Source organism: Miscanthus floridulus, chromosome 15, assembly GCF_019320115.1.
Source record: "Miscanthus floridulus cultivar M001 chromosome 15, ASM1932011v1, whole genome shotgun sequence".
Lineage (NCBI taxonomy): Eukaryota > Viridiplantae > Streptophyta > Magnoliopsida > Poales > Poaceae > Miscanthus > Miscanthus floridulus.
Genome location: NC_089594.1, coordinates 13,829,128 through 13,844,224, shown reverse-complemented (window position 1 = coordinate 13,844,224; position 15,097 = coordinate 13,829,128). Strand labels below are relative to the sequence as shown.

Sequence of the window (15,097 nt, the reverse complement as noted above, 5' to 3'; positions counted from 1 at the left end):
TACTACCATCAAATCAATCAACAAATATCCAATTGATTTTTACGAGAAACTTTTCTGCATTCAAGTGCTCTTTGATATTACCCTTCTGGACTTCTAAGAAAGGTTTCAAATTTGCAAAAGATCAAGTGAACTCTCAAACCCTTAAACCCTTAACCTCCTTTTCCTTCTCCTTTCTTCTCTTTTTCTTCTCTGCTCTGCTCTTTTTCCTATGTGCCACTTCTTTTTTCTCATCATGCAGCAAAGGAGTAGGAGCTTACGAGTAGCAGCCAAAGAACGAGCTAGGGCCGGACGTCCGTACGCAACTCCCGAGCCTCCACTGCGACGAGAGACAGGCGCGCGGCGGGGGAAGGGGGCGAGCGGATGAGCGGCCACGCGCGCAGCCCGGCTCGGTGACCAGCGTCAGGCGGTATATGGTATCCCCAGAGTGGATTTGTTAATAATAGATGGTATATGGCCAAAACATAGCTTATGGATAAATATAAAAAGCATTCATCTGCTCAACAGTAGGGGCTAACCTACTAGGCTGCTACATTGCTACATCAGCAGAAGACAAACATGCCCTTGTCCGAGGAAATCAACCTTCGTGTGGAAGATGTCCCAACAATCCGCTCTAACTGCAAGTTAGCAACAAGGTCAATTCACACGAAGACGAAGGATAACTAACATGTTGGTGGAGATTAACTCATGGAGTCAAGCAATGCATATAAACTTGTAAAAGATACAGCATAAGAAATTGGACATACACAAGACTAGCAAATAATCAGGAGAGAATTGCATGTGAAACTGTTGAGCATTAACCAAAACCAGGTGAGACAAATTTTCAAACAGAAGCTCAAAACCCGAAAGCTTGTGATTCTAATCTTGAATCCAGACTATGAGAAATTTGATAGTGCGACTACAAAGATTAAAATAAATTTGTTCATACTGCTAACTGAACAGCTGAACTGCATGATACTATGGATCACAAACTCCATGAAATGAATGTTTCTGCAGAGCATGAAATTAATAGCGGGACAAGATTACAGTTTCCATGATGGAACCAAACTTAGTGAAATAATGAACTCACCTTAAGAAGGTCAAGACGAGAAAAAAGGACATTGCACTTCCGGTTCTCTGATTCACCTAGCATATTTACAAGCTGAAAGGAAGATACAAACCCAAGGGAGTTTAACTTTCAAAACCTCTTCACCGTAAGCCATGAGACAAAGCAATGAAATTGCAATTTAGTCAATACCTCCGGATAAAATTCTTTTCTCCCTGGCAATGAATAAATTAGTAAATGCTTTGTTCCTCTGATCTGCACGTCAAGAAATAATGACGAATATCCTTAGACAATACACCTAACACAGAAACAACAGGAATCGCAGAATACAATAAGTAATGCTTCAGACAATTTTACCTTGTATCGGTGGTAGAAGTGAGATCTTTCACTATAAAGCAAGATCTTTTTCTTGCCCTCAAAAAAACAGAGTCTTGAACGAGATATATCCTGTTGTGATGTAGCCCTGATTTGGGAGCACATTGAGATAAATACCACTTGTCTTAAGACTAAGGGCGGATAACTTAAATTGAACTAATAAAATAATCTATAATGAGAAGAAGGTCTACTCACTCTCCAATTCGACAAAATGACGCTTCCTTAGATTTTAAGAAATTGCTTATTCGAATATATTCAAAGTACGAACTAACGAATAGCAGCAATCCACCCTGCATTGCACTAGACAATTAGCGAATCTTGCAAGAGATAGTCATTGTAGGAGCATGGACATTATCAATATTTACAGGAGATGCTGAGCATCAAAAACTAAGTTCCTACAAAATTTCCAAAGTATCAAACACAACTGAATGTTCGCACATAACAGAATAGAGCATACCTCATCCAAGTCCCGGATCTTTGGATATACCTGTAACACATCATATAATATAAAAAGGACAGATGTATTAAATAATATATTAATACACATTTATATATGGAATAGATCACGAAAAATGGTGAAATAATAACTCTAGAATTTTCAGCAGTACGTAGCCAAGAGACTGTCATGGTGGGGCACACCTAAAGGCCACATGCCAATAAGCCTCCCACAGCTTGAGCTAGCCCAGTCAAGTAAGCTAGATATTTGCTTAGAGATTTAGTCAAGTTGATAAGATCAGTTAGCTGGTTATCAGATAAGTTTACTGACTAGACTGTCAAGATAGATCGATTTGCTAGGATGTTTGTAGAATTTGAACTAGCCTCAGTACACTTTGAAGGATAGTACAAAGTTGCTCAGATTATTCTGTAACTAGTAAATCCTTCATTATAAGAAATGTACTATTTGAGCAAACTCCAGTACATTGGAAGATATCTTATACAAGCATAAAACAACAGACCTTGTTGCAGAAATAATCAAAGCGTGCATCATCAGCTTCAGCAATAGAAGATGCATCAAATCGTTCATACACCTGTTTAGTAATTGCACATTGAAAAGGATTAAAATAGTCAAGAACTGTTTTGGTAAATAAGATATAAAATTATGCATGAACTTTAGTATAACTCAGGAGGATTCTGAATCCATGGCATTAAGACCTTTTTTTACACAAATATATCTATGAGTAAAATTTAAGTTTTATTCACTATATATGCAACAATGTGGCAGAATCAAGATGGATAAGAGCATTCACCTGCCGCACTTCAAGTTGTATTTTGGGAAGAACACCTGCATACTCGGTCACCATTTTAATCTAGTAGAAGTTGTAAAACTATTAATTCAACAATACATGTACTCCCTTAAAGGGAGGAAAGAAACAGCTAACTCAGTGATTTCATTATTTCAATCATGGCATACCTTTCCTTCATAATTTAAGCACAATCCATTAAATAAAGCATTAATCTCTGCATAACATGGAAAACAATTGAAATTTGAAATGCACATAGGTATATGAACAAACAAATCGACAAATATGTAATAGATGTAAAAGAAGCCTGCATAGCATCATTAAATTATCATTTATCAACCAAATAACTAATCAAGGTCTCGTGGTTCCTGTGCATAACTAGTTGCCTTGAGCATCAGTTTCTATGTTACTGAAAACAAGAGGAGAGGAGGGAAGGGGGCAGGTCAAAACCACATTCCAGCTGAATCCATACCTGGTGTAAGGTATGAGCTCAACAGTATTGTCTGCCGATAGTACTGTGCATGCTGATCCAAGTACCTTGGACATCAATGTACAAGCTTAATTAATATGGATATAGTTTGAGAATACACATAAATAATTAATAATGAATTGCCATGAAAATTGACTGTCCACAATACAGAGAGTCGATGTTATCAGAGCATTAAAAATATTCAAGGAAACAGAATTACCATGGTCTAATTCGCATCACATTGGTTCCATGTTCTTTTGTTGGCAACTGATTAAGTTGTTCAAACACAGCCTCCAGATGCTCCCAGTTCTACATCCATGCATAAACTGTCATTTGTACCAAAAGGTACAAAACCAAATGTAAGTAGAAAAATATATAAGCCTTGAAGTTTACCTGCATAGATATCACATCTGCATGATCAACCACAACTATCTGCATACAAACCATTTTAGAAATAAGTAAACAAGGAGAAAGGAGAAACAGAAGGAAAAAAAATGCACTCTGTTCCATTCCTAAATACAAGTCTATGTTGAGATACAAATCTTTGAATCAGTTCTTGTTCAAATAGACTAATACATTAGCAACCTGCAACATACAATATTCTGGAGTACTTTGGGTGAGAGATATAGTTTATACGTTTTTTTTCATGTGAATTTAGATTCTCAACATACTATTTATGGTTTAAAAAAAAGACGTGTATCTAGTAATGAGGTGGCGAATAGATCATAAGGTCAAAGGAACTAACTTCAATTGAAGATAGGAAATCAAAATCCTTCTCCTTGCCATGTTCTCCTCCATCAATTTTCTGATAACAGAAAAGCATAAAGCATAAACAATAGAACTCCATAACAATATACATGTTCCAGAAGTTCAATTTAATGTAATTAATTAGAAAACAAAGTTATGAGCTGAGGTGAAAGAAATTGGCGTTTAACGATAAAAAAAATACAGATAAAATTTATGGCTGCTATATAGCTAAGTTCTAATTGTGTGGCATACAGAAGACTTTTAGATAGGACAACCGCCTTAATCGCTGGTAGACTTTTTGTTTATTTGGATCCCAAAGAATTTGGTGTGACCTACCAGTCAGGCCTTTTGAACAAGGAACAAGATGGGCCATTGAGAGGAAGTTTTCTATTAAGACAACAGAGTATTTTCTGCTGGATTGTCTTGTTTGCAGGGATGGAGCTTGCTACAAAAGGAGGGGAACAAGATGAAGATTGACAAGATCATAGCAGGGATGCTGAAATGGCTTGGTTTCAGACAGTGTTTTATACCCCCCATCAAAGTTCAGTATATCAGACAAATCTCCAATCATGCTTGAAACACCTAAAGCTTGATGACACTATTTAATGCTTTCGATAATACTGTTTCGTTCATCCAATCAGACAGGTATCGTTTAGATTGACCAATCCAACAGCTAATCTCCATGAAGGCTTTATTAATGCATTTTCCTCAACCAGCATTTTCCCGAGGATTCTGTCCTACAGAAGCTGCTACTTCTCAAAGCCATCACACTAGAAGTGTAGTGCCATTTACATTTACCTGTACCCACAAGTTCTGCCATCAGCACTATGACACATCTTGCATACTTCCTCCCATAACGAAGCAAGATTGCAAAACCACCCAAAAAAACCAGCTTCTTGCTATAGCATACAGCGGTTCCCACCTGGATCTCCCCACAATACTACTGGCTAACCACCACCAGTGTCATATCCTAAGTATTCTAGCAATTTCCATATACTTTTCAGGAAGGAGTACATCAAATTCTAGATCAATAGGACAATAGCATACAAGGTCTGCCCAGAATAAGAGTAATGTACAACTGCAGAACACAAGTACAGGTTATGAAGTCTATGAAGAAATCTTGTTTTTGAAAAAAAAAATACTTACACGTTTCAGTGCTAAAGGAGATGCAACTATTATATCAGAAAAATAGAAGTTACTATACAGCTTAATAGATTTCCTGCAGAAACATTAGTTCAAACATTAATTATTTAGACGTTCTCAGTAATCAATATGCTAGAAAAAAATAAGTAGAGCATATATTCTCAGGAAGACTAGCTTATCTGTTTCTGAAAGTTATATTTTGGTCATAAGATTATATTCCCTTCGTTTCAAAAAATAAGGCATGGTATGACTCGTGGCAGTCTCCAAACTAAACTTTGAGCATTAATTTCTCTTATGACATATTATTGATAATGGCAATATCACGCTCATAAGAAAAAACATTAAAATATGAACCCAATGGTTTTTTCTTAATAAATATTATCTACATATTGTTAGATTAATTGTTGCTCAAAGTTCACGAAGTTTGATCTTAGGTTGTGTGTGTAGCTGTGTACAAAGAAACATAATATGCCACCTGGCACCTGCCACTCAAATGAGTATCATAGACTAACAATTTTTACTTTAAGGCGCCATACTATTATAGACTAGAACAAACAACATCATTAAATTACAAAGAATGTGAAATAACTGCTATTCCATAGCCAATATTGATTTAAGAACACCATAACACCTGATGCATTACTTAGCAAAGACTTTTTGAATCAAATTATTTTGCAAAGTGAGTTTCACGAACGAGGACAATTGAATTTAAATGCCAAATTCTGAAAATAGAAGATCAAATTATCAAACCATTGCAAAAGATAAAGACAAACATGTGACATATGATTGTTTTGTAGAAGGTAAAATTCAGTGAAGTCCAGGCAAATGGATGAGTACTGAACATTGTAATGATGAAAATAAGATTATGACATGAGTGGATTTCCAACAAAGGACTAAAATAAAAGCTGCTGATTGAAACTCGAAATGGGAACATATTATAGATCCACAACTCAATATACATTGAAATCCAAACTGTCAATTTGCAATCATGTGATGGTAAAAGGAGGAAAGACCATTTTAACTATAATCTGTGGAAAGTGAAGAGAAACAAGCTGCAGTCTGAAACTGAAAATTATTATAAGCAACTTAAATACTTAATGCTCTTCCATCCCAGTAGACCAAGAAATGCAGTTACTCCTGCCCAGCTCCGAGGAAAAATGCTTCACTTCTGCTGCCTCATGCAAGATGCTGTACTACTACAGAGAGAGAGAGAGAGAGAGAGAAGATGTTGTGCCAGTGTCTAGCTGCATGGGCATGGGAGCCAAGGAGTGTCCATCCAACACCACACTAAATGTTGCATGCGCGGAACGGGAGCCCAGAAGCTGCCACCCAGTATTCTGGGACTACGAGAAAAGGTAGTTGCACCTTCTATTATGGAATGGAGGGAGTAAATGTTAAGTAATTATATAGAATACTCACTTCGTTAATTTTACGCCAAAAAGAAAGTGATCATCAATATCTCCAGCAAAAAGAAGGTCAAAGTCTGCAGTTTTTGTGCTATGTTCAGGTATCCCCTCGTCGTCTGATTCACCAAACTCCTTTTTAAATTGTCCCATGGCACTATCCTAGAGAAAAGAGAAAGATATCACTTAGCACCAGAAATAAAAGCATATGAGAGCGAGCTATTGATATGGTTATATCTGTACATAACCCTATCAGCTATTGTATCAGCAGAAAAAAGGATCAAATGTATGTAGGATTGTTTTTATATAAACTTACTTCACATCTTGAAGAAATCAGAACCCAAATCATTGCATATAAATATAAGAAAATGAAAATTTACCTTTTGTGGCAATGGAGAAAGCTGGATCAATCTCTTCACAATGCGTCGTGCAAAACTTTTGAGAGGTAACAAGAAAAGAACCTAAAAATATATTTAGACAAAAGAAAACAGGATTAATATGAATGTATCTTAAAGACTGGATTTATGGTACAGGCCCCACCAAAGTACCAAACCGATAGCATGCCAGATAAGTTTACTTATTGACAATTGCATGAGAAAAGGACTCAATCCAGTCATAAATAAGTGACATTTTGGACATCGACATGGTCCGCAAAACACAACTTTGACTACTAATATCTGTTGTAATATATTTATAAAGTATAGCAAATGCATTCTGTTATGAAACTTTGAGACAAATCCACCTGTATCAATTTTCAGATATCCCAACTACACAATTTGAAATGGTTGACTGCATATCCAAAACAATATTTATTTGTACTGGAAGTACAATTACACCAACACGATTATTTATGCATAATAAATTTCTGTAATGTGCAGTGTCCAATTAGATATTATTTGCTTAGATGTGATCAAAGTCATCCAAGGCTTCACCTTGAGACCACACCGCAGCTGGACACCATGAGACGCATGACCTAATGGCCTTATGGTATGTTTGGCAAATGGGATAGGGAAATGATATCCCACCCTCCAAAGGGTAATATTGTATCCTAGCCATTCATTCTTTACGCCTCGTTTAATCCTAGCCGCTCATCCATTTCCCTTTCCCTATCCCACCCCCTTTATCCCTGTATCCAAATGCCTCGTTAAGTCAAGTCAACTGGCAACCTATCCCTAATAATTAGAATACTATTGATTGGCTATTTATTTACCACTATTGCTTGGAGTTTACAACAACAACAACAACAACAACAAAGCCTTTAAGTCCCAAACAAGTTGGGGTAGGCTAGAGTTGAAACCCAGCAGAAGCAATCAAGGTTCAGGCACGTGAATAGCTGTCTTCCAAGCACTCCTATCTAAGGCTAAGTCTTTGGGTATATTCCATCCTTTCAAGTCTCCTTTTATTGCCTCTATCCAAGTCAACTTCGGTCTTCCTCTGCCTCTCTTCACGTTACTATCCTGGCTTAGGATTCCACTACGCACCGGTGCCTCTGGAGGTCTCCGTTTGACATGTCCAAACCATCTCAACCGGTGTTGGACAAGCTTTTCTTCAATTGGTGCTACCCCTAATCTATCGCGTATATCATCGTTCCGAACTCGATCCCTTCTTGTATGACCGCAAATCCAACGCAACATACGCATTTCCGCGACACTTATCTGTTGAACATGTTGTCTTTTCGTAGGCCAACATTCTGCACCATACAACATAGCAGGTCTAATCGCCGTCCTATAAAACTTGCCTTTTAGCTTCTGTGGTACCCTTTTGTCACATAGGACACCAGATGCTTGCCGCCACTTCATCCACCCTGCTTTGATCTATGGCTAACATCTCCATCAATATCCCCATCTCTCTGTAGCATTGATCCTAAATATCGAAAGGTATCCTTCCTAGGCAGTACTTGACCTTCCAAACTAATATCTTCCTCCTCCCGAGTAGTAGTGCCGAAGTCACATCTCATATACTCAGTTTTAGTTCTACTGAGTCTAAAACCTTTGGACTCCAAAGTCTTCCGCCATAACTCCAGTTTCTGATTCACTCCTGTCCGGCTTTCATCAACTAGCACTACATCGTCCGCGAAAAGCATACACCTAGGACAATATTATTTGTTTAGACCAGGACATCCTCTATTAAAAGCTTTCACATCCTGCAGAGCTTCCTTGGTGATGGTGTGGGAAAAATCCCCAAAGGGCATAGTTATTGGGATTGGACTGGACACCATACTGGTCAAACCACAAACCCTTGACTGGTCTAAACGGTTGGACAACTGGCTCAAAACAGCTTAAATATAGAGTTTCATACCAAAGTCATCAAAGAAGCATGGCACAGTAGTGGACGGACTACCATGCGATTCAGGACTGAGGTTATGGGTTTGAACACATTTCCAAGCATTTTTCGTTGCAATATTCCAGCACACTTCCACACACCGTGCCCACACGGCAATAAGTTGTTGGTGGGACAGAAATACTATTTGAGAAATCAGGGAATTAACACAAAGGTCACATGAATCTTAAGAAGCATGACATGCCATGGTTTATAATTACACAAAAGGGTAATGTAGCCGAGCTCTACAGATCACATATAAAACATAGTTCCTCATAAATTGCGAGTAAACATGCAGGAATCAACTGTCACGACAGCTTAATGTGTTCTTATAACCTATCCACCTCGCATAATTATGTCTTTTTTCTTGCCAACACACATCACAAAGAAAATATTGCAAAACAAATTCAGGATAGCACACTAAAATACAACTAAAAATATCTGGTAGTGTAATCTCAGTTAATGTATCCACGGCAACAGAACAGGTGCTCAACATGTCAATATTCTTGATGTGATATACCTTTGGGCGCGTAAAACCCTGATCAAGGTATGTCTTATCATCCGAAATATCTCTGTCAGTGTCATTCCTAAGCTTCGCGTCATTTCTAATTACAACATCTCGCGTCCTATGAACATGATTCAACTGCAGAAGTAGTGCGCTTTGCAGATTAGCCAGCACCATCAAGAGGTTCAAGAATAATAACATGACCAAAAAGAGATAGTAAAGCTTACAGCATGCATAAGATAAGCGTCCATGGTACTGGAATCAGGACCATTACTTTTCAGATAAAATGGCTTCTTATTGCAATGCATTATGTCACGATAACTGTTACCTACAGTAATACATGAAGAATAAAATTATATCTAACATTAAGGAAAATAGAAAAGAAGGGCAGGCCTGGTGCAGTGGTGAGAGCTGTCTCACTGAGTCACCAGGTCGTGGGTTCGAAGCAGCCTCTCCGCAGATTTTGCGGGGGAAAGGCTTGTCTCGGTTTATCCCTTCCCTAGACCACTCATGTGGGAGCCTCCGGCACTGGGTCTGTCCTTTTTTTTTATTAAGGAAAATAGAAAGCATACCATACATCATACTGTGAACAAATTTAACGAGATAAAGCCCTAATTTGGCTGTTTAGTTACTGCATCACAGAAAGTAGGGTTTGGAGTTGACTGGTGGAGCTAAAATTGTATCAGTAACCCATCTTTTCCGCAATATGATTAGACCAGGGATTGAATAGACATACACCATGAATAGACTTCACTCTTTGGGATTTAGAACAACTAAAAGTGCTATCTTGTTCCATATACAAAAAGTAACACAAATGGCCAAATGTAAGATCAACACTTAAGTGACAGTTGTAAAAAAAGTGACCAGGCAACAGCTGGTTCATGCAAGATTGTAGAAAAAATTCCTGGTTTTGTAAAATCTGATAACTTATCACCTGTCTTAGATATTCTTTTTTGAAACCCAGACAGCCATTGTAGGGAGGGGATAGAGCCCATCTTCTGAGTTCTGGAGTTTATTTCTCCTTGTCGCTGTTTGTCTGCCCAGGAGGGCTTGTTTCCCTTGTACACAAAATTCTATTTCCCTCTCTTAATTGAAAGGCAGAGCTCCTGCCGTTACATTAAAAAAAAAAGATATTCTTTTTTTTAAACCTATATTTGCTCTAGCTAAGATAATCTCTTATAAAGCAATATATAAATGCAGAAATAGCGAAGGTAAAGTGCTTTAAAGTCACCAATGTGAGCTGCCATAAGGGCCTGTTTGGGAGAGCTCCAGCTCCAATAATCTGTGGTACTGTGTCAAGGGCGTAGACTGAGGGTGTGTGCGCCAGTGAACCTTACGGTTCTCATTTTAGACTAAGATGTAGGCTTTCGAGCTCTCTGCTCTCCCAGACAGGCCCCAAGTATCAGGAAAGAAAAGAACCATTACCTTCCCAGCTACAATCAAGACAGAGAGATGCTGTTTCTCACAAATAAATAAAACTTAGGCACACAATTATTATTCTAATATTACTGAGCTCTACCACAAAAACCGATAGCTAAAACCTTTATTCACTCTAGGCCAAGATAACTGTTATAGTGTTATTAAATACTCCCTCCATTTCAAATTATAGGTCGTTCTGGCTTTTCTAGATACATAGCTTTTGCTATGCACCTAGATATACATTATGTCTAGATACATAGTAAAAGTTATGTATCTAGAAAAGCCAGAATGGCTTACAATTTGGAATGGTGCAAGTAACAAATAATCCAGAAATAGTTAAAGCAAACAGGTTTAGAGCCACCGAAACTCAGCAACCATAAAGCCTATTCAGCAGACCTCCATCTCCACCTATTTCACAAATTCATGAAGGTGGAGCTGGAGCCTGGAAGAAGAGTGAGGGTTGGTGTCTCAGTAAGCTATAATGGTTCTCATTTACAACTGGAAACAGAAGCTTAAAACTTCATTTTTAACCTACAACTCTGTATTTTGGGATACTATAGGAATGGAGCACTCCCAAACAGGCCCTAAGTGTAAAACAAGAAAGAACAATGACCTTCGCAGCTGTGATTAAGGCAGACAAGGAAGAGATGCTGTTTATTGCAATAAAGAGAACTTACAAAGAGAGAAGAAGCTCATTCGAGAATTTAAATGATCAGACAGCGTACGTTGCCAATGGTCTCTCAACTTTCCTTTGACATCACGAAGATGATCATCACAAGCTTCCTAAAATAACAAAGCATCAAGGTTCTTCTTAATCATCCCAAAACTGTCATGCACAATTGGTAAGATAACCAAATCACAAAGCTAGTGACTAATTTGACATTTAGTTTAGTCAATCAACAAGACATAGACAAACAAAAATGAACAAGAGCAATATTTTAGAGGATATTGTGCTTAACAAAATTTGCCAAACTTCATAATATGTGCACCATACAAATATTAAGAAATCACAGAAACAAGTATTTCTTGTGTTCCCCAACTCCAACTTGTAAGATGAGCGATGGACAGTTGAGAAAGTGTATAAAGTACATAGAATGCAAATGTATTTATTTTCTAAGTAACTCACTCACATGCTTATAAAAAAATTATTAGGTACCAAAACACGCTTAAGGTAATAACTGATTTAAACTAAGAGTACTAGTAAATCTTTGAAAGGTCAGCTACAAATTCACATAAATTCAATGACCAGGCTGAAAAGATCAAGTTCCCCTTTCTTTCGTATGATGTGTGTGATTCAATTTAGCCTTCAAACACGGAAACACAATGAAAGAGGTATACAGTTCGACAATGACCCGATTGCCACTATAATCGGCACTGCCATTATGCATATTATGCATAGTTATTTTTCTCGGCAGCATTAGGCATAGTTATTATTCCAGGGTAATATAGCATCCGAACTTGAAATATACTATAGAACATCTCAATATTGGATAGTACACCCTATCATCTAACAATATTCAGATGACAACCATACAAATTTCAAAATACATACATAAGGATTAACCAAAACTATACCTGCACTTTTTCACCTGTTCCAACCCATTTGGACCTTGGAATGTCCACAGCAGGCATTTCCCATTTAAATTTATAGTTCTTCTTCATCAACGCCTTGACTTCTTCATTTGTCATGATGTGGCTTACATGACGATGAAATGAACTGCAAAACAGATAGAAGGAGACGGTGTTGAAAAAGGAGTGACAATGCACGCAAGAACAGGAAATGGCCAATATATAGAAATGATAAGCATCTTTTGTCACTTCTGCTTACTGATAATAATGGATGGAATTTCAACGAAAAATCACCAATTCAACTATACCCCGACAGTAAAAGTCATGAGGGCTAACCTACTCAGATCAGTCTAAAAAGATAACTACTAACACAAATCACAAATCATATATGCAGCACTAACCATGAAGTCTCTGTTTCATCAAAACAATCATTGCCATTGTTTATCGTATCACCTGGCGCATCACCGCTAGGAGCGTCATATTCATCTTCCATGTCATCTTCATCACTCTGTGCTGTACCTTGAAAGCTCCCATTGGCTTTTTTGTCAAGTTGAACAGTCCCCGCAGCTCCGGATTCCGTATCTAAAATTTCTGCTGCACACAATGCTTAAGTTACGTAAGAACGAGCGTGAGCACTATTTTGTCACAGGAAGCAAAAAAAGAAAAAAAAAAAAGCGAGCGAAAGTGGAGGAAGGCCGATGGTACGATTGCACGCCACTACACAAAGAAATTTGAGTTAAAACCTGTCGTCAGTTGAGTAACTCCACAATAAAACTCTCTAGTGGCACAAACTAGCAACTTAAGCTTCTTGCTACTAGACGCAGACCATTGGAGAATGGAGATGCATAAATAAATAATCCAATGAGGGCCACACGGAGGAGTTGCACGTGAAGTCAATAGCCAATTAAGAACTTTCCGCTACTCATTCGACCTAAAGAAACCAACGCAAGGAGAAGAGGATTATACCGTCATCGTGCTCCGACAGCTGGGGATTCTCCTCCGGTAACTCAGCTCCTTGCTTCGTGGACTTCGGCCTCTTTGGCTGGTTCTTCGATCCTGTGACGACAGCAACAGCAACAGCAACACGAGAAGGGAAAAAGCACGTTAGGACAGCTCGAACGGAGGGGAGGAGGTGGTGCCGAACTGCCGAATCGGTTTGGGCAGGGCTTCGTACCTCGAGCGGCGGCGGAAGGCATGGGCTTGCGCTTCCCCATCTCCCTTGGGGATGGCAGTGGAGCACGCCCGACCTGAGAGAGGAGCAGGAACGGAAGGCTGGGCGGGCGGCGGGCGGCGGAGAGTTTTGAGGAGCAGCTCAGGCGCAGCCGCGCAGGCACAGGGGTCCGGGGCGGGCGGCGGGCGGCGGCGGGGAGGGCAGTCTTTGGGAGCGCGGGAGGGTGCGGGAGTACAGGTTGGGCTGTGGGCTTAATGGGCCCAATGTGAAGTTGCATAAATGAGCCGTGAAAAACAAAATATTAGGTAACTTCATTCATTTTCCATTTGGAATTCTATTTGCTTTTACCGAACACTACTCACAAAAAGCAAGTAACACTCTCATAGGATCTATCTGTTGCTACAATCTCTCATAGGATCTATCTGTTGCTACAATTGTTCCTCCTTTCGCCGCACCAAAGACAAATTTACTGCAAATGGCTTTTTTCCAACACAAGAGAACTACGCGTCAATATATTAAGATACCACAAATGATCCAATTACAAGTTGAATCCACGGCATGAGTTAGTTTTTTAACCGGTAGTGCTAGCGACCGGATGTCCGTCCACACGCCCGTGCTGCACTCCCTTTCCTGCGCGCGCCTGCACTCCTCGCCCCGCTCGTGCCTGCACACCTCCACCCGCACCTGCATTTCGCACTCCCACGTAGGGCCCACGTCGCCTGGATATCACCCCGCGGCGTCAGACTGTAAATGGGGACTGCTCACGCCCCTCCCGCTTTCTCACGCGCATCCCATATGCAACACCCAATATCCTTTTTATAACATACGTATGAAGACAGATGAACACTTGAAACATGTTTTTGAAATACTTAGAAAAAAAACACCTAAAAAACTCTTGAAAACCATTGCAACACATAAACAAAATCCAAATAAAACACTTACAACATATATATGAAATATATGCAACATCCAAATAAACACACTTGTAACATATGTCCGAAAACACAGATGAAACATTGGGAACAGACGCATGCAACATACATGCACAACCATGGCAACATATGCAACATCCTGATCTACTTTTGCAATATCCATCTGAAACACCTGCAGCGTACCTCTAAAACACTTAGAAACGTGCGCTTGCAACATGCTTTTCACCCCTTCTTCTTCCGTGCGACGCAAAGCAAGAGCAGGGAACGGCCGGTTTCGGCCAGCCGACGGCCGAGGATGGTGGCGCAGCCTGGCAGTGGCCAGCTGCGCCTGCGCCTGGCTTGGGCCTGGCCGGCAACGACCCCCTCTCCTGGTTGCCTGACCACACGCGGCGTCAGGGCGCCTGCGCGGCTGCTGCTGGGTTGGCCCAGCCACCCAACAACACCGGCGAGCGGCCATACCCCGGTGCCGGCAAGGAGGCTCGCCGACTCAGTGGAGGTGGCCGCGGCGAGCGGGCGGCGTGGTGCGGCGGTGGAGAACGCCGCGAGGCGAAGTGGGGAAATGTCGCAGTGTCCAGTTTTTTTTAGAAGCCGTCGAAGCGTCCAGTTAATTTGGTAGAACTTAGAAGGTAGCAGGCTTGTTGGGCCGGTCCGCAGGCCCATCAAGGTATGTCCGGGCGGACGGACGCCCTAACCGTAGCATTTTCATTTTTTAACACATATATGAGCCTTTGAAGATCTAAACAATCATATCCAGTATCTAAC

At 39.9% G+C, this 15,097-nt stretch overlaps 1 protein-coding gene across 3 annotated transcripts; it reads right to left on the bottom strand.

Moving 5' to 3' along the window:
* Nucleotides 1–23: 23 nt before the first annotated feature.
* On the bottom strand, nt 24–13,639 carry LOC136509324 (protein NUCLEOLAR FACTOR 1-like). Of its 3 annotated transcripts, XM_066504156.1 has the most exons (24): nt 13,407–13,639; nt 13,199–13,288; nt 12,634–12,826; nt 12,239–12,380; nt 11,341–11,446; nt 9,472–9,572; nt 9,260–9,382; nt 6,801–6,881; nt 6,437–6,582; nt 5,021–5,093; nt 3,873–3,932; nt 3,521–3,559; nt 3,348–3,436; nt 3,131–3,195; nt 2,829–2,875; nt 2,665–2,724; nt 2,374–2,445; nt 1,875–1,904; nt 1,613–1,707; nt 1,400–1,505; nt 1,235–1,297; nt 1,067–1,138; nt 517–614; nt 24–405 (listed from the first exon to the last, which is right to left on the bottom strand). In XM_066504156.1, exons 1-23 carry the CDS (start codon nt 13,444–13,446, stop codon nt 540–542), a joined length of 1,968 nt encoding a protein of 655 aa, XP_066360253.1. In that variant the 5' UTR covers nt 13,447–13,639; the 3' UTR covers nt 24–405; nt 517–539. The 3 variants fall into 3 exon arrangements, with proteins under 3 accessions (XP_066360253.1, XP_066360252.1, XP_066360254.1); XM_066504155.1 differs by having other exon boundaries at nt 24–614; XM_066504157.1 differs by having other exon boundaries at nt 24–614; nt 12,634–12,823; nt 13,407–13,638.
* Between the last annotated feature and the right edge of the window lie 1,458 nt (nt 13,640–15,097).